At 44.0% G+C, this 23,427-nt stretch overlaps 1 protein-coding gene across 2 annotated transcripts in view; it reads left to right on the forward strand.

Annotated features, from left to right (window-relative positions):
* Positions 1-8,218, forward strand: part of DGCR2 (DiGeorge syndrome critical region gene 2) — a 118,322-nt gene extending 110,104 nt beyond the window's left edge. For both annotated transcript variants that reach the window (XM_069756875.1, XM_069756882.1), the window contains one exon: positions 4,703-8,218. In XM_069756875.1, the coding sequence (XP_069612976.1) occupies positions 4,703-4,962 (260 nt within the window). In that variant the 3' untranslated portion in view covers positions 4,963-8,218. The remainder of the gene's footprint in view (positions 1-4,702) is intronic.
* The last annotated feature ends 15,209 nt before the right edge of the window (positions 8,219-23,427 follow it).

Consider the following 23,427-nt stretch of genomic DNA (forward strand, 5'->3'; position numbering starts at 1 on the left):
GATCGGCCGCGCTCCCCCCGTGAGCGCGGCCGATCGGCTATGACGTACTATCCCGTCCAGGGTCAGATAAGCCCAGGGCACCTCGACGGGATAGTACGTCTAAGGTCACAGAGGGGTTAAAGATTTTTCTGTATTTTCATGACTGAAAATTGTACTTTCACACTGAAGGCATCAAAACTATGAATTAACACATGTAGAGTTATATACTTAAAAAATAAGTGTGAAACAACTGAAAATATGTCTTATATTCTAGGTTCTTCAAAGTAGCCACCTTTTGCTTTGATGACTGCTTTGCACACTCTTGGCATTCTCTTGATGAGCTTCAAGAGGTAGTCTCCGGGAATGGTTTTCCAACAATCTTGAAGGAGTTCCCAGGGATGCTTAGCACTTGTTGGCCCTTTTGCCTTCACTCTGCGGCCCAGCTCACCCCAAACCATCTCGATTGGGTTCAGGTCTGGTGACTGTGGAGGCCAGGTCATCTGGCGTAGCACCCCAACACTCTCCTTGGTCAAATAGCCCTTACACAGCCTGGAGGTGTGTTTTGGGTCATTGTCCTGTCAAAAAATAAATGATGGCCCAACTATCCCGCAAATCTGATGGAATAGCATGCCGCTGCAAGATGCTGTGGTAGCCATGCTGGTTCAGTATGCCTTCAATTTTGAATAAATCCCCAACAGTGTCACCAGCAAAGCACCCCCACACCATCACACCACCTCCTCCATGCTTCACGGTGGGAACCAGGCATGTAGAGTCCATCAGTTCACCTTTTCTGCGTCGCACAAAGACACGGTGGTTGGAACCAAAGATCTCCAATTTGAACTCATCGGACCACAGCACAGATTTCCACTGGTGTAATGTCCATTCCTTGTGTTCTTTAGCCCAAACAAGTCTCTTCTGCTTGTTGCCTGTCCTTAGCAGTGGTTTCCTAGCAGCTATTTTATCATGAAGGCCTGCTGCACAAAGTCTCCTCTTAACAGTTGTTGTAGAGATGTTTCTGCTGCTATAACTCTGTGTGGCATTGACCTGGTCTCTAATCTGAGCTGCTGTTAACCTGCAATTTCTGAGGCTGGTGACTCGGATAAACTTATCCTCAGAAGCAGAGGTGACTCTTGGTCTTCCTTTCCTGGGGCGGTCCTCAAGTGAGCCAGTTTCTTTGTTTGGAACTTGAGGGCTTTTTGGTACTTTTACTGCTGCTGGTGGTGCACTGCTGGCTGCAAGTGCTGCTCTCGCTGGGTCGCCTTTTCTGTGCCACTTTCTCAGGTTTCTTATGTGCGTGACATGTGGGAGAAGAGGTTTTCTGCTGTCGATGTTCCTTATGGATCTCCTCAGAAGAGGGTTTATGTAACCTTTTCATGGACGATTCCTTGTGGGCAGTGGAAGGCTTGGTATCATTTGACAGCTTTTATTTTTTTGTGTTCCATTTTTCTCATGGTTTTCCAACTTGTTGCTTTTTGAACTTTCCACATTCTTTTCCTCCACCTTCCTTTGTTTGGGACTTGAGGGCTTTTTGGTACTTTTACTGCTGCTGGTGGTGCACTGCTGGCTGCAAGTGCTGCTCTCGCTGGGTCGCCTTTTCTGTGCCACTTTCTCAGGTTTCTTATGTGCGTGACGTGTGGGAGAAGAGGTTTTCTGCTGTCAATGTTCCTTATGGATCTCCTCAGAAGAGCCAGTTTCTTTGTAGCGCTTGATGGTTTTTGCCACTGCACTTGGGGACACTTTCAAAGTTTTCCCAATTTTTCTGACTGAATGACCTTCATTTCTTAAAGTAATGATGGCCACTCGTTTTTCTTTACTTAGCTGCTTTCTAACAGTCTATTCAGTAGGACTATTAGCTGTGTATCCACCAGACTTCTGCACAACACAGCTAATGGTCCCAACCCCATTTATAAGGCACAAGAAATCCCACTTATTAAACCTGACAGGGCACACCTGTGAAGTGAAAACCATTCCCGGTGATTACCTCTTGAAGCTCATCAAGAGAATGCCAAGAGTGTGCAAAGCAGTCATCAAAGCAAAAGATGGCTACTTTGAAGAGCCTACAATATAAGACATATTTTCAGAAAAATCTTTAAATGAGGTGTCCAAACTTTTGGTCTGCACTGTATATAATTAATATGGTTGAGGTTATCTTGATATTCCCCCCCCCCCCTCCAAAAAAAAAAAATCCTTTGGAAGATGGTGCCCACCGTACCTGCGCGGTAGCAGCTATTGGCGATCACAGATATCTGCTACTGCGCAGTCGGCACCATCTTGGAGGATGAAATTTTTTTTCTCGCGCAAGATGGCGCTGCCGGCTACTGCGCGCCATTTTCAAATTGATTTTTTTAGGGGAGTATCAGGATAACCTCAATCATATTGATTCTATACACAGTACATACACAATTATTTTGCAGCTTGGGTGCCATGGCTAGTGCCTTTTTTTTTTTTTTTCCAACATGCATATATAATATTCACTATGTTAACTAGGGGGCAGGTCACTGAGGGATCAGTGACTTGTGAGAAGCCATACAGATGAATACCTAATCAGAGCACCACAAGCCGCCCCGGAGCACGTTGAAATCATTAACTCAAAACTGAAAATAAAGATTAAACAACCACCACAAGATGGGTTTCCTCAACCAAGGTATCATTTTAATCAGTATAATGGCACCGATTTGACACTGTCTGTAGGTCACTGTGCACAATCCTGCCGACAGGTTCCCTTTAAATGTTTCAGATCGCCAAACAAATTTAAATCTTAGACAAAGATAACACAAAATACAGTTTTTAAATGAATGTTTTTATTAAGGGACAAAGAAATTCAAACCACCTGGGCCCTGTGTGAAAAAGTGATTACCCCCTAAACCTAATAACTGGGTGGGCCACCCTTTTCTGGAACAAATGCAATCAACCGTTTGCGATAAATGGCACTGAGTCTTTCATAACGTTCTGGGGGGAATTGTGGTCCTCTCACCTTTGCAGAATTTATGTAATTCAACCTCATTGGTGGGTTTCCTAGAATTAACCGCCATTTTAAGATCATGCCACAGCATCTGTCGGATTAAGGTCAGGACTTTGACAAGGCCACCCCTTGTGGCAACTCCTTTGTTTTTCTTGATCCATTCAGAGATGGACTTTCTGGTGCATTTTGGATCATTATCCTGCTGTGTAAGCCAAGTGTGCTTCAGATTGAGGTCACAAACAGATGACTGGACATTCTCCTTCAGGATTTTTTGGTAGACAGCAGCATTCATGGTTTCATTTACCACAGTATGTCTTCCAGGTCCCGAACCATCACACTATCACCACCACATTTTACTGTTGGTATGTTCCTTTTCTGAAATGCTGCGTTACTTCTGCGCCAGATGTAATGGGACATACACACTCCAAAAAGTTCAACTTTTGTCTCAGTGCATAGAGTAGTCTCTCAAAAGTCTTGGTAGTTATCAAGATTTTTTTTTCTGGCAAAACTGAGACAAGCCTTTATGTTCTTATTGCTCAGAAGCGGTTTTCGTCTTAGAACTCTGCCATGCAGGCTGTTTTTGCTCAGTCTCTCTCTTATGGTGATGTCATGAACGCTGACCTTAACTAAGGCAAGTGAGGGTGCAGGTCTTTGGATGTTGTTGTGGGGTATTTTGTGACCTTTTGTATGAGACATTGCTGCACTCTTGGTGTAATTTTGGTTAGCCCGCCACTCCTGGGGAGCTTCAATGTTTTCGTCATTTGTGGATAATGGCTATCGCTGTGGTTTTCTGGAGTCCCAAAGTTTGAGAAATGGCTTTATAACTTTGAGAAATGGCTTTATAACTTTTTCCAGACTGATAGCTCTCAATTACTTTATCATTTATTTTCGAATTTATTTGTAACACGGCATGTTGTCTAGCTTTTGAGGATCATTTGGTATACTTCACTTTGTCAGGAAGGTCCTATTTGTGATTTCTTGATTGAAAACAGGCATGGCAGTAATCAGGCCTGTGTGTGGCTAGGGAATTTGAACTCTGCTTACCAAAGATGTGATAAAGCACAGTTAATTTATGTTTTAGGGGGTGGGAGGCAATCACTTTTTCACACAGGGCCCTGTAGGTTTGTATTTCTTTTTTCCTTAATAATAAAGACCTTCATTTAAAAACTGCATTTTGGGTTTACTTGTGTTATCTATGTCTAATATTTATATTTGTTTGGTGATCTGAAACTTTTTAAGTGAGACAAAAATGCAAAAGAATAGGAAATCTCCAGCCTCTAGAGCAGTGGTGGGTAATCTTTTTAAATTTTTCTGCCAAGGGCCATTTGGTTATTTTTACCATACCTCGGGTCTGTACAAATTATGCACTAACGCCATCCACAAAGTAATCTTTTATTGCATGCGCCTCAGTGCTCAGTAGTGAACACTGCGTCTCACAGAGCAAGAAGAAATGAATGGGCCGGCAGCCATCAAAATACATGTATCGGCCCAAGTACTATGGTCCTCTGGGCCGGATTAATAGTAGGTGCTGGGGCTGCAGTTGCACCAACAGTATGTAGTCTAGTCCCTTTGGCACATATGAGAAGACTAAATTCTAACGAAGGCCTGTGATTGTTGAGGCATGTTGGGAATTTCTTATTGGTGCACCCAAACTTCGACTTGTCACTGAATTTGAGTTTTCTTGTTGACATGTTGATTTACTGATTTATTTTTTTTTCTTTTCACTTAATTCTTTTTTTCTCTTTTCCCTTGTGAACTCAGATCAAGTAACAAGGCAATCAGCTGGGTTGGGGCAAATCTCCACTGCAAGCAGTAGCAATGCCTCTTCACCACAAACTACAGAGGAACCACTGCCACCTGCAGAGCCACCACTTCCCCAACCACAAAGTGATGCAGAAGACTCTGAAGACAGAAGCACGTCACTACTTGTGGCCCCTAATATTCTTCAAAATGAAGCGTTTCCCACTGCTGGTCAATCTGTGTCCTCACCGAGTAACTGTTCTCTAAACACTGTAGTTTGAGATTGGAGTGAAAAATCAGGAATCTGAGAACGCCATACTTACTGTGCCCCTGACTTCACAAACCTGATTGAACTGTTGAAAGCATTAAGCTGAAATATTCTGCAAGAAGGCTCCCTGATCACACATGCTTATTTTTTAAAAATAAAAAAAATGTCCTTAACCCTTTTGCTACCTAAGGTGTTTCTGCCATTGCACACAAAGCTACTGAGGCAAATCGAGTGTTAAATAGGCAGGTTACACCACAATCTTAACACAATCTTAAATTGAGTGCGTTATCATGTAAATATTACATTTCAAGTGCTGCACTTTCTCCATTCCCCCTGGAGTGTACGTGTGAGTGTGAGGAAGACGTCGTCTTCTGTAGAGTTTTTATACATATTTTTGGATTGTATTCGACCTTATGTTTCTCTGAATTCAATAACTTGTAATAATTGAGCAAGAAACTGCATTCATGGAATCCTCAGATTATGTAAATTCAGCTCCAGCACAATGCAAAACCATGACGGAAGCACAGGCATGGATGACTAGTGTTTTTTTTTTTTTTGTTTGTTTTTTTTTTTTTTAAATTTCGGATTGGAGTTTCAACAATTGCCATTGCGTCTTGGGCAGAATTGGATGTAAAATATTTAGCGCTATCCCCACATCCTGCACAGAACATTGTGAGACTTGCAAGGGCGTGGATAATCTCTACTCTTGGGACCAGAAGCTTTTCAGATACTACTTTTCCCTACTTATGAACAAAGACTTTGTACTTACACATTCACATCAGTGTCCATATTTTGCTTTAGTTCAGGTGCATCCAGTGGTCTCCATACAAAATGCTTTATTACCATATCATAGCATGACGACATATGATATGCTAGTTATTACAATGGAATGGAGGGAATGGGTTGGGGTTTTATATCTGCAGAAAATAACATTTTTAAGGCAGTTTCCTAGTTTGATGACTCGTTAGTTTTCCTCCTTTAGTTGGAAACCTCGTTCATCTAGACTCGAAGAGAAATGAAATGTCCTTGATCTAGAAACACTGGGCTAGAATGAATGAAGTACTTTAGCACAGATTGGCAATTTGATTTGTCTTTTAAATGTGTATTTGCCTGTTTTTATCATGCCAGCAATGTTAAAATGAGTTGTTTTTTTTTCCATACTGGCACTTCATTTCTAATAGCGGACACCAGACCTAAGCTGCATGATCCTTGTGGATTGCGCTTCCTAAATTTAATATTTTGTTTTTGAAATATTTTTGCTTATGAATTGAGACCTGTTTAAGAAGACTTCTCTTTTGCACCTAGTTATAGCTTTGCCTTTGGCCGCCCAATCAGCAAAACGTGTTACTTCAGCTTGTTTTCTTCTGTGTACTATGGTCAGATTTAGTAACTTTTCCTACTAAAATATTTTTTTTAAATTTAAATGCTGATTCTTCCCCCATCTTCCCAGGACTGTATGTTAACTAAAGCTATACTAGTTTACTTTTGCCATATTTACCTTTGGTCACTGCTAGAACTATTATTTAATCAAGAATAAATCAAACTTAGATTTTTCTAAACACTATGGAATTCCAGTGCAATATTCTAAATCTGCTAAATATTGCCACACCGAACTTTGCGATTTTTATAGCCTTTACTCTAAGTACTAATATGCACTACACCTAATATCCATTTTCCTTAAAACAAATTTGTAAAGTGATTACGGTATATCCAAACGTTTAATTAGCGCGCTTTGTTTTTGTATTAACTGTTTATGGATGAATCTCTTATGGCCTAGTATTAAAATATAAAATTATCTTTTGTAAAAGATGCACTCCAGTTAAAAAAAATTGATTCAATGAAAACATTTACCCTTTACATCCGCCACTACTCCCATGTCATAAAGGTGAGAAGGTAGTAGGGATCTAAGGAGCCATTTGAAGACTGCATTAAAGTTTGTATTTAGCTATCCTTTTGCTTGCAGATGCACTAGATACTGATACTGTTGTTACATGTGTATTTCTTCGTAGCAGAACAGTGGCATAAACCACAAATTCAGTGTCTTGTGACAGCATAGATTTTGTTAGCTAGTTGACAGACTTGAGTCAATAGTAAGTACCTTGTCTCATCCTTGTTACAAGCTAGTATCGTTAAATCCGATTTCTGGTGTAAGGGTCTTACACTGGGTAAGCTATACTGTGGTATAGAGATTGACACCCATAGGCACGAGGCCTGTGCCTTAAGGCAAAGTTCAACCACAGAAGAGAATTACTGTAAATGAGCCGTACAGAGGAGTGGATAGGTCCTCAAGGGAGACATTTTTCAGTGAACTTTAATGGGGTTATCCGGATACAACAACTTGCAGAAAGATAAATGACTGAACTTGGGGCCCTGAGCTGTGGGACCATATGAAATCTGTAGAACACTGTATTCTCGACAGGGTACTTTTATCCCAGCTCCCAGGGCTGTGGAGTCGGAGCCCATTTTGGTGGAGTCGAGAGTCTGTGTCATGGAAATTGAGGAGTCTGAGTCGGAGGTTTGGCTTACCGACTCCACAGCCCTGCCAGCTACTACATGGAGCTGCAGGTTAGATGTCTGCCCATCGCTCAATCCATCCTTTGTGGGCAGAACATAGAGCTGAACAGTTGCATAGAGAATGGAGTGGCGGTTGAGAATGCTCACTGCTGCAATATTCTAATGTGGATAAATGTGGACTGCACTGTTGATCAGTGTGGGTTCCAGCAGTCGGACCCCACCAATCAGCAAGTTATCATCTTTCTTGTGGATGAATCATAACATGTTTCACTGGACAACCCCATGACAGAAGAAATGGCTCCTTATGTGCTGGATGGTATGGCCATACCAGCACAAGTCATAAATGCCAAGAAAGGATGTTAACTATGTAAGAGCCGAGAGTAACGTAAGTATCACCTTTTTCCTGTTCTGGGTGCTTTTATAGATTCTCCTTGGCTGTTTTTACCCAATTGGTGAAGGGATTCATTACAAGCCACTATCGTGTGGCAGGAAGTCCAGAAATATGCGTCCATAACTCTTTCTGTTTCATTGATTTTTCAGATTTTGTGACTTTTACCTGTGGCAATGTGTAAATAATTTTGATATACATGTAGATATGACACTTGATGCTGTATGTTTTAGCCCGTGACTTGTTTAATTTTTTTTTCAGGTTGTTAAGCTTCATTTAACACAATCTACTGATTTATTTTTTTTCTTTCCCTCATTACTGTGAGAAACATTTCATTCAGATGCCAAAATAAAACTGTATTATGGAATTTTCATATTGTTTGATTTGTGCATGTTGCTACACAAGGCTGTTTTAAATGCTTCTCCCTTGAACTGTTTTTTAAATCCTTTTGCCTCCCTTTATTTAACCCCTTCATAATATGCGCCGTATACATATGGTTCTGCGGCAAACAATTTAGTCACGCTTTACTCGTACAATGATCAGTGGCTGTCAGCTATACATCATGCTCACCATCGTAGAGAGAGGGCTTCCTCTTTCCTGTGATCGTGTTGTGCCACGGTGAGCCCAAACTGAATATTGGCCACTAGGTCACCCAGGTGCAATGGCCTGGAAGGTCCTGCCTTGCCTGTGTCTGATTGACAGCTTTAATACCCTTTTTGATCTGTCAAGGGTATTAGATCAGGGATCAGACCAGTGAAAGTTCCTGGGACTAGGTATAAAAAAACAAACAAAAAAAAAAATCAAATGTACTAAAAATCTGAAAAGTAAAAGTACAAAAACAAAATGGAAAAATGTTTTGCAGGGAAAAACACTTTTTTTTTTTCTTTACAAAAGAAAAATGACACTTTAGATATTTCTGTGTACAGAATTAACCGATGTATAAAACTACATTATTTAACCCGTTTGTTGAACATCGTAAAAAATATGAAAATACAATAAAAACATTTGCTGTTTTTGTCATACGGACACACAAAACATAGTATAGAAAGATAGAAAAATGGTATCAATAAAAATATCTGGTCCCACAAAAAAAAATTCAGCTAGTAGAGTATTGTGATGAAAAAAATAAATTGTGAAAAATCTATTTTATTGTGTTAAAAAAAAAAAAAAAAGATAACCTAAAACCCCTATATAAATGTGGGGTATAAAACTGCAATCGTTGAGACCCGAAGAATAAACATGTCCAATCACTTCACACACGATGAATGACAAGGGGGGGGGGGGGGGGGAGACAATAAAAACCAGTTATAAATTTCTATGAATTTCTGTTTTTTGTTCACTGCCACCCAAATCTTGAAAAAAAATCAAATGTTATATAGTCCAAAATAGTGCGACTAAAACTCATCAGCAGAAAAGAACCCACACAGCTTGTTCTGCGGGAAAAAAAAATTATAGCTCTCAGAATATGGCTATGCAATAACAAATATTTTTTAGGTAAATCAGTGTTTTAGCGTGCAAAAATGGTAAATTATAAAAACACTTTATAACACTGTCGCTGTAATGGTGCTGAAAAAACCAAGAAGAAAGCCAAACTGAGCACATACCCTACATCAAGTTAGTTGGTAAATTGTAATACATGTAAATAGCATAGCGTACTTCGTTAACACTAGTTTGATCATAAAAGCCATCGCACCATGACAAGGTGTACACATCGGGTCAGTCCTAACATTTCTCAAGTCTTAAAACTTTACCATTTGGCAAAAGACATCAGTGTGAATAAGGGCAGAGCAGGGCAGGGTGAGACTGATCTTAAGCAGCTTGGATTCTGTCTCTCCACTCTTCCTCAAAGACTCTGGCACCTTGATTTCCAAGGCCTAGTGTGATGTATCCAAAATCAATGACGGTTCCGAGAGCCATGTCATCTGTTGGTGTAGGTCCACTGTGCTTTATCAAGACCAAAGTCCAGTGCAGCAGTCTACCAGGAAATTTTAGAGAACTTCATGCTTCCCTCTGCCGACAAGCTTTTTGGAGATGGAAATTTCATTCTGCAGCAGGACTTGGCACCTGTCCACATTGCCAAATGTACCAATACTTGGTTTACAAACAATAGTATCCCTGTGCTTGATTGGCCAGTGAACTCGCCTGAACTTACCCCCTAGATTCACTATGGAGTTAATGTCAAGAGGAAGATGACACCAGACCCAATAATGCAAACGAGCTGAAGGCTGCTATCAAAGCAACTTGGGCTTCATAACATCTCAGCAGTGCCACAGGCTGATCGCCTCCATGTCACGCCGCATTGATGCAGTAATTGATGACAAAGGAGCCCCAACCAAGTATTGAGTGCATTTACTGAACATTCATTTCAGTAGGCCAACATTTCGGATTTTAAAATAATTTTTCAAGCTGATGTTATAAAGTATTCTAATTTCCTGAGACAATGTCATTTGGGTTTTCATTGGCTGTAAGCATAATCATCAACATTAACAGAAATAAACACTTGAAATGATGTTCGTCCTTCGTTTTCGAAGATGACCATGACTTCAGGGTTAGAAGAGAATTAATAGTTATGGGTCCGGAGGTGGTTGATGAGTCCAATCCGGGCCCTGAAGGTTCGCCCACATACTTGACATACGAAAGCAGATGTGGTCAGTACACCAGATTCTGCTTGTGCCTTGCGTACAGCACGCTTTTGGCGTCACAGATTTTCCTATCTTCAGCTGCACGTGCTCCTGAGGTGATCCTGCCCCGCCAACCTGGGCGATCCAGGGCAAGCTCTTCCCATTCATTGGTGTTGACTTCCAGGTTTTTGAGAGACACCTTAAGGCAGTCTTTATAGCGCTTATTCTGCCCCCCAACTGCTCGCTTTCCTTGGCACAGTTCTCCGTACAGCAGTTGTTTCGGTAGTCGGCTGTCCGGCATTCGGACCACATGTCCAGCCCACCTGGCTTGGACTTTCAGCAGGAGAGTGTAAACGCTGCAGAGCCCAGTTTGTTCCAGAATTGCCGTGTCAGGGACATTGTCTTGCCACCTGATGTGGAGGAGTCTGCGGAGGCAGCTCATGTGGAGATGATTAAGCTGTTTAGCATGCCGGCTGTACACTGTCCAGGTCTCGCTAGCATAGAGAAGTGGTGAGGACCACCACGCAGTAGACCTTCAGCTTGGTGGTAAGGCGGAGTCCCCTTCGTTCCCAGACGTTCCTACGCAGTCTCCCGAAGGCGGCACTGGCTTTGGCGATTCTGTTGTTAACCTCAGCGTCTATGGTTACTTCACGGGAAAGTGTGCTGCCTAAGTAGGTGAAGTTATCGACTGCTTTGAGGTTTTGCTCCTTCACCGTGATACGTGGCTCCTTGTACAGTTTTCCTGGAGCCGGTTGATACATAGCTTCGGTTTTTCTAATGTTGATCTCGAGACCAAAACGGTCGCAGGCTTGCGAAAAACTGTCCATTTCATGCTGCATCTGCTGTTCTGTGCTAGCGTTGTGCACAGTCATCAGCAAATAGTAATTCACGGATAACAGTCTCATGCACTTTCGTAACCGCCTTCAGGCGTTTTGGGTTGAATAGCTTGCCATCAGTCCTGTACCTAACCTGGATTCCATCTTCACAGTTGTTAAAGGCATCACTTAACATTGCAGAGAACAGCATACTGAACAGGGTTGGAGCCAGCACACAGCCTTGTTTTACGCCATTTGTTACTGGCAAAGCCTCAGATACGTCTCCATCGTTCAGAACCTTCACCATCATGCCATCATGGAACTGCCGGATGACTGAGATGAACTTGCTCGGGCAGCCAAATTTTGCCATGATCTTCCACAGGCCATCTCTACTGACTGTGTCAAAAGCCTTGGTCAAATCAACAAAAGTTACATAAAGGTCACGGTGTTGCTCCTGGCACTTTTCCTGAAGTTGACGTGCTGAAAAGACCATATCTACTGTTCCACGTTTAGCACGGAAACCACACTGGCTTTTGGGTAATAGTCCTTGCTCAAGGTGATGTAAAAGGCGGTTGAGCAAGACACGAGCCAATATCTTGCCTGCAGTGGACAGAAGGGAGATGCCTCGATGGTTGTCACTTGAAATAGATCACTCTGTAATGACTATCTAATATGAGTTTCACTTGGAAGAAGTGAAATAAACTTTTTGATCTAATTTTGTGAGATTACCCTGTAAGTATGTTCATCTGTATAGCTTCCCATGGATGGGTGTCTGGTCTTATGTCCCACTAATAAAAACTAATCTCATCTCACAAAAAACAAGCCCCTACTCAGATCTGTTGTCTGTCAACGGAAAAATAGAGGTTGTCAATGTTCCAAGGAATTCAGAGGAGCTGGAACAACATGTATGGCGCTGCTGTAGAGGGGAGAACGCACATAAAGGGGTTCACCGGGTGTAATCATTTGATCTATGGGCTGGATAGTTCTTTAATATGAGATCCTTGAGGGTCCGACACCAGCAGACTCCACCTATCAGCGGAAAACTGCCCCAGCGGCCAGACCCATGCAATATACAGACTGAACATAGTAGCCCCGCACATTTCTTAGTAGATGAATACTGAGCTTTAGCTCCCATTGAAGTGAATTTACTGCAGTATTCAGGCAGAAGCCACCAAAGCAATATATGCATATAGCCATGCTTGTGCATCGCTTAGGCTTGTTGCACATTGTCCGTGTACTTAGCCTGCGGTTTACATCTGGAAACTTCCAGACGTATACTGTAAAGTCACAATGGCCGATTGTTCACCAAATGCATATTTTGAAGAACTTGGCACTCAATTGATGTAGAAAAAAAATTTATTTGCAATCCACAGTGAACATATGATGTTTCGATCTCAGTTTAGAGCTTCAGAAATACAGATTGCCATAGAAGAATATAGGACTCAATGCTGGAACTATACAGAATAGTGTGTCTGAATAGTGGGACTACCACTAAAAGTATGGCACCCATAGAAATCAGCACGTCAGACTGCGATCTTGTGCTTTATTCCAGAGAAATCAATTTTTTTTTCAATATTTGAGGGTATGTGCTCACGATCAGTAAACGCTGTGGGCTGGACGCTGTGTACATCCACAGCATCCAAACCTCAGCGTCCAGCTGTTACAACATAGTGGATGGGATTTCAAGAAATTCCATCTCCACTATGCGTGCACTTATGCCCATGGCTCTCTTTCCAGACTGCGGCATGTCCATTTATCTTGCAGATACGTTAGTCTCCGTAAAGCAAATTTCTCTGATCGCCCATGATGGCACCACGGAGAGAGGGGATCCGCCCACCAAGGACAGGAAACCTACGGATAAAAAGGTGGTACCACTCTCCTGCATCAGTTGGTTTCCTGTCCTTGATGGGAGACCTACGGACTTACCAGATCAACGTTGGAATTCCGGGGCCAACCAGTCCGACTCAGGCAGCTGGGGTCCCTCTGCCTCGGCTGGGATGGTGACCCGAAGCGCCACCGCTGGGGGCTAGTGGGCCTCTAGGGTGTGCTGGGGAGGTGACAAGGAGTTCGCGGTCACCTCCCCAGGTAATAATAATAATAATCTTTATTTTTATATAGCGCTAACATATTCCGCAGCGCTTTACATTTTTGCACACATTATCATCACTGTCCCCGATGGGGCTCACAATCTAAATTCCCTATCAGTATGTCTTTGGAATGTGGGAGGAAACCGGAGTGCCCAGAGGAAACCCATGCAAACACGGAGAGAACATACAAACTCTTTGCAGATGTTGTCCTTGGTGGGGTTTGAACCCAGGAATCCAGCGCTGCAAGGCTGCAGTGCTAACCACTGCACCACCGTGCTGCCGCGGCAACATCCAGGGGGGTCCCTCTGTGGTTGCGGGAGGTGCGGCGCGGCCCTCCCCATACAAGCGTCGGCCTGCACACTGCACTGCCATCAGGCATGCAGAGCCGCGCGGTAGGGACTGCATAGGACCGGGGGCGCCGGTCAGCAGCGCCATATCTGCACTCCGGGCGCCATCTTGAAAGTCCGGCGCATGCCCGGAGTTGCGCTGGTCTCGCGAGACGTCGGCGGTCGGATCTGCGCAGGTGCCGCTGAAGCCTGACCGACTACTGCGCAGGTGCGGGGGATTGCCGATCAGGCATAGACTGCGAGCCGCAGAAGCTCGACTGCGCCGGCGTTTGGTGCTCCTTGCTGTCGGCTGGGCGCTACTGCGCAGGCGGCGTTGGGGGAATCTGCGATGCCGCAGAAGCTCAACTGCGCAGGCGCCGGCGTTCGGCGCTCCTCGCCGTCGGCTGGGCGCTACTGCGCAGGCGCCGGGAGAATGGGAAAAAAAAAAAAAAAGTCGGCGGGAAAGATTTAAATGGAGGAGTTACTTCCTCCCAGTGGCTCTGCAATATATCAGCAGGAGCCTCAGGAGCTACCAGTAGTCGCAGCACGAGCACAGAAAGCGTTATTAGCAGCGACCGCAGACCGGCAGCAGTATGAGCGACCCGGCATCACCCTTGCCAGAATCACCTCCACCTATAGCATCGCCGCAGCAGCAGCAAAAAAGGCGACAGCAGAAGGGACACCAGGACACCAGCAAAGAACGCCAACGGTCCCAACACAGTAAGGAGTCCAGTACGGCGTCGGGGAAAAAGCCAGAGGCAGAGAATCCCCAACCGGTATTTATGGGTCCTGGAGGTGGTAAGTGGATCTTCGTGAAAGTCAGAGACAGTAAGATTACTATTTGTCTCTTCTAGGGGAGGAAAAGCGTAGGTAAAACAAAGCACAAAATCTGTGCCATCTGTAGAGAGGATCTTCCACCCGCCTGGGAGAAGCGGCTATGTAATTCTTGCATACAACAGACAGTATCTGAAAGCCTGCCTGGGTTTGCAACCGATCTAAAAAACCTGATTAAGGAGCAAGTGGAAGACACCTTTAGATCCCTAAAAAGGGGAAAAAAACGGAGAAAGAATAGACACAGGTCCCCGTCTCCTGTCTCAAAATCTGACAGCGATAGTGCGAGTTCAGTATCCTCCTCCTCCTCATCTTCATCATCCACTTCTTCATCCACTTCTTCCTGGGGGGGGGGGGGGCACAATTGTTTCCCACTAGAGGACACCGATGGCCTCATAAAGGCAGTGAGAAGTACTATGGGGTTAGTAGACTCCCACCCTAAAAAATCGGCACAAGACATCATGTTTGGGGGCCTAGAACAAAAAAAGAGAAGAGCTTTTCCGCTTAATGACGCAATTGCAGCTTTAATTAAGAAAGAATGGAAAAAAAACCATGAAAAAGTCTCTCCTAACTCCAAAAAGGAAATACCCCTTCGAGGATGAATCCTGCTCCTTTTGGGAGAAAGCCCCCAAATTAGATGTAGCAATAGCTAAAGCATCAAAAAAATTCGCTCTCCCGTTTGAGGATATGGGGGTCCTAAAAGACCCTATGGACAAGAAGGCGGACGCCTTTCTCAAAGGCTCTTGGGAGTCAGCGGGAGGAGGCCTAAAACCAGCAGTAGCAGCTGCATGCACGTCTCGCTCCCTAATGATCTGGTTAAATCAACTGGAGGGTCAATTAAAGGGGAAGACTTCCCGAGACTCGATGCTGAATACTTTACCAGTAATACGGGGGGCTGCGGCTTTCCTGGCTGACGCCTCGGCTGACTCTATCAGATTAGCCGCCAGGTCAGCAGCGTTTGCTAATGCGGCCAAGCACGCCCTCTGGCTTAAGAACTGGCCTGGCGATCTGCAAACAAAAACAAAACTGTGTACTATCCCCTGCGAAGGAGAATTTTTGTTCGGTTCTACCTTTGACGGCATCTTGGAAAAAGCAGGGGACAAGAAAAAGTCCTTTCCCTCTCTGGGTCTCCCCTCTTATAGGAAGCCCTTTCGGAACAAGAGGTTTTTCCGTAAGAACCCGGGGAGAGGCCAGGGGAAATGGGAAGATAAGAGGAACAAAAATAAGGGGTTTATCTTCAACAAAAACCCCAAAGATAACAAGAAACCTTCACAATGAAGGTTCGCCCCAGGTGGGAGGGAGATTATCTCTCTTTCTCCCAGCCTGGGAAAAGATTACCTCCAGTCAATGGATACTAAACATCATAGAATCAGGACTGAGGTTAACATTCAAGAGATGCCCTCGTCCCTCTTTTACGATAACATCTACAAGATCTTCGGCAGAAGAGCAGTTGGCGCTAGAAAACGAGGTCGTCGGGTTAGTAAAAAAGGGAGTACTCCTGGAGGTTCCCCCTCAAGAAAGAGGGCAAGGATACTATTCCCCTCTATTTCTGAGAAAAAAACCAGACGGTTCCTTCAGGACCATTATAAATCTGAAAAATCTAAACGATTATCTAGAGGTTCAAGCATTCAAGATGGAAACGATAAAGTCATCTATCAAAATGTTGTTTCCCCAATGCTTCATGGTGGTCCTAGACCTCAAGGACGCATATTATCACGTCCCAATACACAAGGATCACCAGAGATTCCTCAGGATGGCAGTTCACATCAGGGGAGTCCTAAGTCACTTCCAGTTCTCAGCTCTACCATTTGGTCTTGCCATAGCCCCGAGGGTTTTCACAAAACTGATCGCGGAGGTAATGGCTCACCTCAGGGAAGAAAATACCCTAATCGTTCCATATCTGGACGATTTCTTGGTGATTGGCTCCTCCCCGCAACATTGCGAGGATCAACTGGCAATAGTGATACATTCCTTAAAGAAATTGGGTTGGCTAATAAACATAGAAAAATCCAGACTAACGCCTTCTCAGGTCCAGGAGTACCTAGGTCTTACTCTAGACTCCAAAAAAATTGAATGTCGGCTCCCGGAGAACAAGATACAGAAACTAAAAAGTTTAGTATCAAGAGTCCAATCTCTCCCCTCCATAACACTCCGTCAGGCCATGTCCCTCTTAGGCTCCATGACCTCTTGCATCCCCACGGTCCAGTGGGCCCAATTACACTCAAGAGATCTTCAATGGCAGATATTATCGGAGCAAATCCATCTAGGAGGGCATTTAGACGGGCGGTTAACTCTATCTCCTCGCACCAATCACTCTCTGATATAGTGGAAATCGCAGGAAAATCTTTCTCAGGGAGTCCCATGGGTAATTCAGATATCGAAAGTCCTGACTACGGACGCAAGCCCCTCAGGGTGGGGGGCTCATCTGGGCGACCTAGTAGCCCAGGGCATTTGGTCTCCGTCTCTAGCAAACAAATCCTCCAATATGAAGGAACTTCTTGCGGTAAAATTTGCCCTTCAGGAATTCTTGGGGGTCCTTCACTCTCACCATGTAAGGGTGATGTCGGACAACCGGGTGGTAGTATCTTACCTAAATCACCAGGGCGGCACACGTTCCAAAAATCTAATGGAAGTGACCAACTCAATTCTACAAATAGCTGAGAGCAATCTCTTATCCCTAACAAGCCTGCACATAAAGGGAGTAGACAATTACAAAGCAGACTTCCTCAGCCGGTCCAGCCTAAAACAGGGGGAATGGGAACTAAATCAAGCGATATTTACCCAGATCACAGAGAAATGGGGTGTTCCCAAAATAGATCTCTTTGCAAATCATCTAAACAAAAAAGTAGCCTACTTTTGCTCCCTATCTCCCCTGGGGAACCCAGTAGCTGTGGACGCTTTCCTGATATCTTGGGGTCACCATCTGTTCTATGCCTTCCCTCCTCTCATTCTGATTCCAGCAGTACTGAGGAAGATTCGGGAGGACGGGGCGCTGGTCATCTTAATTGCCTTGTTCTGGCCGAAGAGCCCTTGGTTCTCATGGATGAGGAAGATGTCAATATCCGACCCTTGGGTATTACCAGACCTCCAGGATCTGTTGTCACAGGGCCCAGTCTGTCATCCACGAGTCAAGAACTTGCACTTGACAGCTTGGCTCTTGAAAGGAAACTATTAGAAAGCAGGGGGTTCTCCCCGGGGTTAATCTCAACTTTGTTACAAAGTAGGAAGCCAGTTACAACAAAACAGTATGGCAAGATATGGAAAAAGTTTGTCTTCTTCAGGTGCAAAAATAGGGAAAGAAATTCCCCTTAATTCCATATTAGAGTTCCTACAGAACGGGTTGGAGATGGGTTTAGCCACTAGCACCCTAAAAGTTCACGTGGCGGCATTGGGAGCCCTATTCAATTTTGACTTAGCTTCAAATAGGTGGGTCTCTAGATTCATCAGGGCGGCAGGAAGATCGAGGCCTCTTCCGGTAAAAGTAGTTCCTCAATGGGACTTAAACTTGGTCCTTAAAGCCCTGACTAGTCCACCAATCGAACCATTAGACACAAAAGAGAATAGTAAAACCAAAAACACTCAGTTTGAAAAAATGTTGCAGTAATCCGCAAGTGCTAGTAAAAGATGTAAAAAACAGGGTATTTGGTTGATACGTTTTTTGCAAAAAATGTATACTAAGCTGCTCTACCAATCTTCACGGTATACCCTTATCAGAGCAGTCCTAACTAATGTATGCAATACCTATCTGATGTATTTAAAAACCTGATCATCTGTATATAACCTGTGTGAACAGGGTTCAGAGAGGAAAAATCCATGTGTGCATACAGGGTAGAACAGCTTTTGTGCAGATAGCCCAAGAGGAGTGGTGGAACTCCCCAGTCTTGTAGACACAAGAGAACAATTATGGAAACAGGAACACATGGGCTACTTGCACAGTGAACAAGTCTGTATGATCATGTTCACACACCACCAAGAAACCTGAAGACACAAAAGAGAATAGTAAAACCAAAAACACTCAGTTTGAAAAAATGTTGCAGTAATCCGCAACATTTCCATAATTGTTCTCTTGTGTCTACAAGACTGGGGAGTTCCACCACTCCTCTTGGGCTATCTGCACAAAAGCTGTTCTACCCTGTATGCACACATGGATTTTTCCTCTCTGAACCCTGTTCACACAGGTTATATACAGATGATCAGGTTTTTAAATACATCAGATAGGGATTGCATACATTAGTTAGGACTGCTCTGATAAGGGTATACCGTGAAGATTGGTAGAGCAGCTTAGTATACATTTTTTGCAAAAAACGTATCAACCAAATACCCTGTTTTTTACATCTTTTACTAGCACTTGCGGATTACTGCAACATTTTTTCAAACTGAGTGTTTTTGGTTTTACTATTCTCTTTTGTGTCTTCAGGTTTCTTGGTGGTGTGTGAACATGATCATACAGACTTGTTCACTGTGCAAGTAGCCCATGTCTTCCTGTTTCCATAATTGTTCTCTTGTGTCTACAAGACTGGGGAGTTCCATCACTCCTCTTGGGCTATCTGCACAAAAGCTGTTCTACCCTGTATGCACACATGGATTTTTCCTCTCTGAACCCTGTTCACACAGGTTATATACAGATGATCAGGTTTTTAAATACATCAGATAGGGATTGCATACATTAGTTAGGACTGCTCTGATAAGGGTATACCGTGAAGATTGGTAGAGCAGCTTAGTATACATTTTTTGCAAAAAACGTATCAACCAAATACCCTGTTTTTTACATCTTTTACTAGCACTTGCGGATTACTGCAACATTTTTTCAAACTGAGTGTTTTTGGTTTTACTATTCTCTTTTGTGTCTTCAGGTTTCTTGGTGGTGTGTGAACATGATCATACAGACTTGTTCACTGTGCAAGTAGCCCATGTGTTCCTGTCACCATTCGAACCATTACACGAATCTACAATAAAATACCTATCTCTCAAAACAGCTCTGTTAGTCGCCCTCACTTCTGCCCGTAGGGTTAGCGACTTACAGGCTCTCTCAGTTAACCCTCCTTACACACAATTTCTAGAGGATAGGGTCATTTTAAAAACAGACCCAGCATATCTCCCGAAAGTGGCTTCAAAATTTCACAGGTCTCAAGAGATATCTCTCCCCTCCTTCTGTCCCAACCCTAAAAACAAGGAGGAACAAACATTACATACACTAGATGTAAGAAGATGTCTCTTACATTACCTAGAAGTCACTAGAGAGAGTAGGGAGGATCCCTCTCTGTTTGTGTGTTTCCAGGGTCCCCGGAAGGGGAAAAAAGCATCTAAAGCCACCATAGCAAGATGGATCACGGACGCCATCAGTCTCTCATACTCGGCAAGTGGGATGTCCGTTCCCGGGGAGGTTAAGGCTCACTCAACAAGGGCAGTAGCAACTTCCTGGGCGGAGAAGGCCGGAGCTTCCATTGACCAGATATGTAGAGCTGCTACCTGGTCCTCACCATCCACATTCTATAGGCACTATAGATTGGACCTAATCTCTTCAGACCTTACTTTCGGTAAAAGGGTTCTGGAGGCGGTGGTCCCTCCCTGAATGTACTATCTATGCAATTCTCTCCGTGGTGCCGTCATGGGCGATCAGAGAAAAATATAGTTCTTACCGATAACGGTATTTCTCTGAGCCCATGACGGCACCCGTACATTCCCTCCCTTCACTTGTGGGTGCTCACATCAAAATAGTGCCATAGTCTATTCATAGTTTTAAAGTCACGTGGTATCTCGTTATGATAAACAGTTAAAATTAACAAATGTTTTAGTAGTCTCCCATCATAGAGAACTATGTAAAACAACTGATGCAGGAGAGTGGTACCGCCTTTTTATCCGTAGGTTTCCTGTCCTTGGTGGGCGGATCCCCTCTCTCCGTGGTGCCGTCATGGGCTCAGAGAAATACCGTTATCGGTAAGAACTATATTTTTCACCCGTAACAATGTATTGGATGCAATGAATTTGCACGGTCCAGTGACAGGGGTGGATTAAGGGTAGCCAGGGCCCCGGGCTGTTCAGACACTGTGGGCCCCCCGGTCATGTAACGGGGTCATCATATACCTGAACCAGATTATTCAAGAAAAATAGTTGCTGTGTGAAACTATAACCTGTCAAACATCCATTGATCTAGTCAATTTACCCTTGAGTTAGGAAGAAAAAAAACACAATTTTATCACCATAAGTGCCAGTATTCATAGGAGATCTGTACTTAGTATGCAGTGTCTGTGTAGACGTAATACAGTGATCACTGGTGACATTATACACAGGACCTCTGTATATAGTATACAGTGTATAGTGTCAGTAAATAGGTAACACTGACTCACCAGTGACGTCTCTAGGTGAAGTCCTTCATCTTTCATCCAGCACAGACAGCCATCACTTCATCCAGCCAGGACTCGTCTCTGCAGGAAATAAGTTATCTCGAGCTCTGCTTGCTGAACATATTACTTAATTTTTCCCAACTTCTACATTACACCACATGAAGAAAGAGGCAATATAGTGTCTCTACACAGTAACAGGACCGCCCCCTCATTTAAAACAGTATACTCTAAAAATAAAATAAATACATAACTGCAGTAATAATATCCCTTAATTAGCCCCTTTGGAAATAATATATCCCCCATCCTGACCCCGTGTATCTCATTCCTGGCTCCAGCCATATGTTCTCCCATCCTGCCCTCATGAGTAACCATCCTGCCCCATATGATCTCCCCATCAGTCTCCATCGTATCCATCCTGCCCCATGATCCTGCACGATCTGTCTCCAATTCTGCTCCATGTCTTTCATTCTGTCCCATGCCTCCAATTCTGCCCCAGTGTGTCCAGCATCTCTGCCCCCAGTGTGTCAAGCATTCTGCCCCCAGCGTGTCCAGCAATCTGCCCCAGTGTCTCCAGCATATTGCCCCCAGTGTGACCAGCATTCTGCCCCCAGGTGGTATAAATTGTAAATCTAATATATAAAGCTAAATGTGTGTGTGTGTGTGTCTGTGTGTGTATGTCCGGGATTGGCATGTGCACTGTCTCAGCTACAGTCACAAAAGTTTGCACAGTCGCACGTCTGGACCCCGAGAGCGTCATAAGCTATGTTGTGAGGCGAAATTTTAACCCCGCGCGTTCCAATTCACCAAACAATTTTGCCCCTATCTACTTAATGGGGAAAAAGTGAAAGGAAAAGTGTTGGAGGCAAATTGACAGCTGCCAGATGTGAACAAGGGGGACTTAAAGAGTGAGAGCGATGGCGCCAAAGAGAATATACCGTACAGTTGCTAAGGTGGGGCCCCGACATGGGATACTCACCACACACACATAAAATGCACCACACACTACCACGTGCTTGAACATATATACCACCCTCAGCACACATTTCACCACACATACACCAACCTCGCTATATAAAAGTCGAAACACAAAGTCGCCGCTCAAAACTCGCCATGCGCAAAACTCGCCACATGCAAAACTAGGCTCACGCAAAACTCACCACACGTGCAAAACTCACCTCATGGAAAACTCGCCACACGCAAAACTTGCACTCGTGGAAAAATTGCCACTTGCACAAAAGTTGCAACACATGCAAAAGTTGCCTCACACAAAACTTGCACATACTCAAAACGAACCACACATAAAACTCGCCATGCGCAAAACTTGCTGCACACAACTTGCTACACTAACCTGTCACATGCAACTCGACACACAAAAAGTTGCTACATGCATGTCGCCACACAAAACTCATCTCACAAAAAAAGCTACATGCATGTCGCCACATGCAACTCAACACACAACTTGACACATGAAACTCGCCCTAAAACACACACAAGTCTGGTATTATCCTTCAAAAATAAAAATCTGATTAATAAGCAGACAAACTACAAGAGCAACAAATGTACCATATAGGAAATACGGCAGCTGTCAGTCACATGACCTGTCTATTATGTGTATGTGTGAGCTAATATATACTGCCAGGGGGGAGGGCTTCCTGTTGGCTGGGGATTTATCAGGCTGCCAATTTAGCTTACAAATACTGAGATAAAAAAACTGACCAAATAACGTGAATGCGGTCTAATACAGGAGGAGATGACATACAGATATATACTACATACAGGGGAGATGACACACAGATATATACTATATACAGGAGCGATGACACAGGTATATATTATATACAGGAGGAGATGACATACAGGTACATACTATATACTGATACTGGAGGAGATGACACAGATATATACTATATACAGGAGGAGATGACACAGGTATATACTATATACAGGAGAGATGACACACAGGTATATATTATATACAGGCACATTTAGCGTTTCCCACTCCCACACCACCTCCTCATCCCGCCCTCTGTTGGAGTCCCTCAGGGCTCTGTCCTAGGGCCCCTACTTTTTTCCATCTATACTCTTGGCCTAGGACAACTCATAAAGTCCCACGGCTTCCAGTACCACCTGTATGCGGACGACACTCAGATCTACCTCTCTGGCCCAGATGTCACCTCTCTGCTGTCCAGAATCCCGATGTGTCTGTCAGCCATATCCTCCTTCTTCACCTCTCGCTTCCTAAAACTCAATGTAGACAAAACCGAACTCATCATCTTTCCCCCATCTCACGTATCTCCCCTACCCAACCTATCTATTATGGTAAACGGCATCACGCTCTCTCCCGCACCTGAAATCCGCTGCCTCGGGGTAACTCTCGACCCTGCCCTGTCCTTCAAACCGCACGTCCAAACTCTTGCCACCTCCTGTCGCCTCCAACTCAAAAATATTGCCAGAATCCATTCCTTCCTCAGCCCACAATCTACCAAAACTCTTGTGCATGCCCTCATCATCTCCTGCCTCGACTACTGCAACACCCTCCTCTGAGGCCTCCC

This window comes from Ranitomeya imitator, chromosome 1, assembly GCF_032444005.1.
Source record: "Ranitomeya imitator isolate aRanImi1 chromosome 1, aRanImi1.pri, whole genome shotgun sequence".
Classification (NCBI taxonomy): Eukaryota; Metazoa; Chordata; class Amphibia; order Anura; family Dendrobatidae; genus Ranitomeya; species Ranitomeya imitator.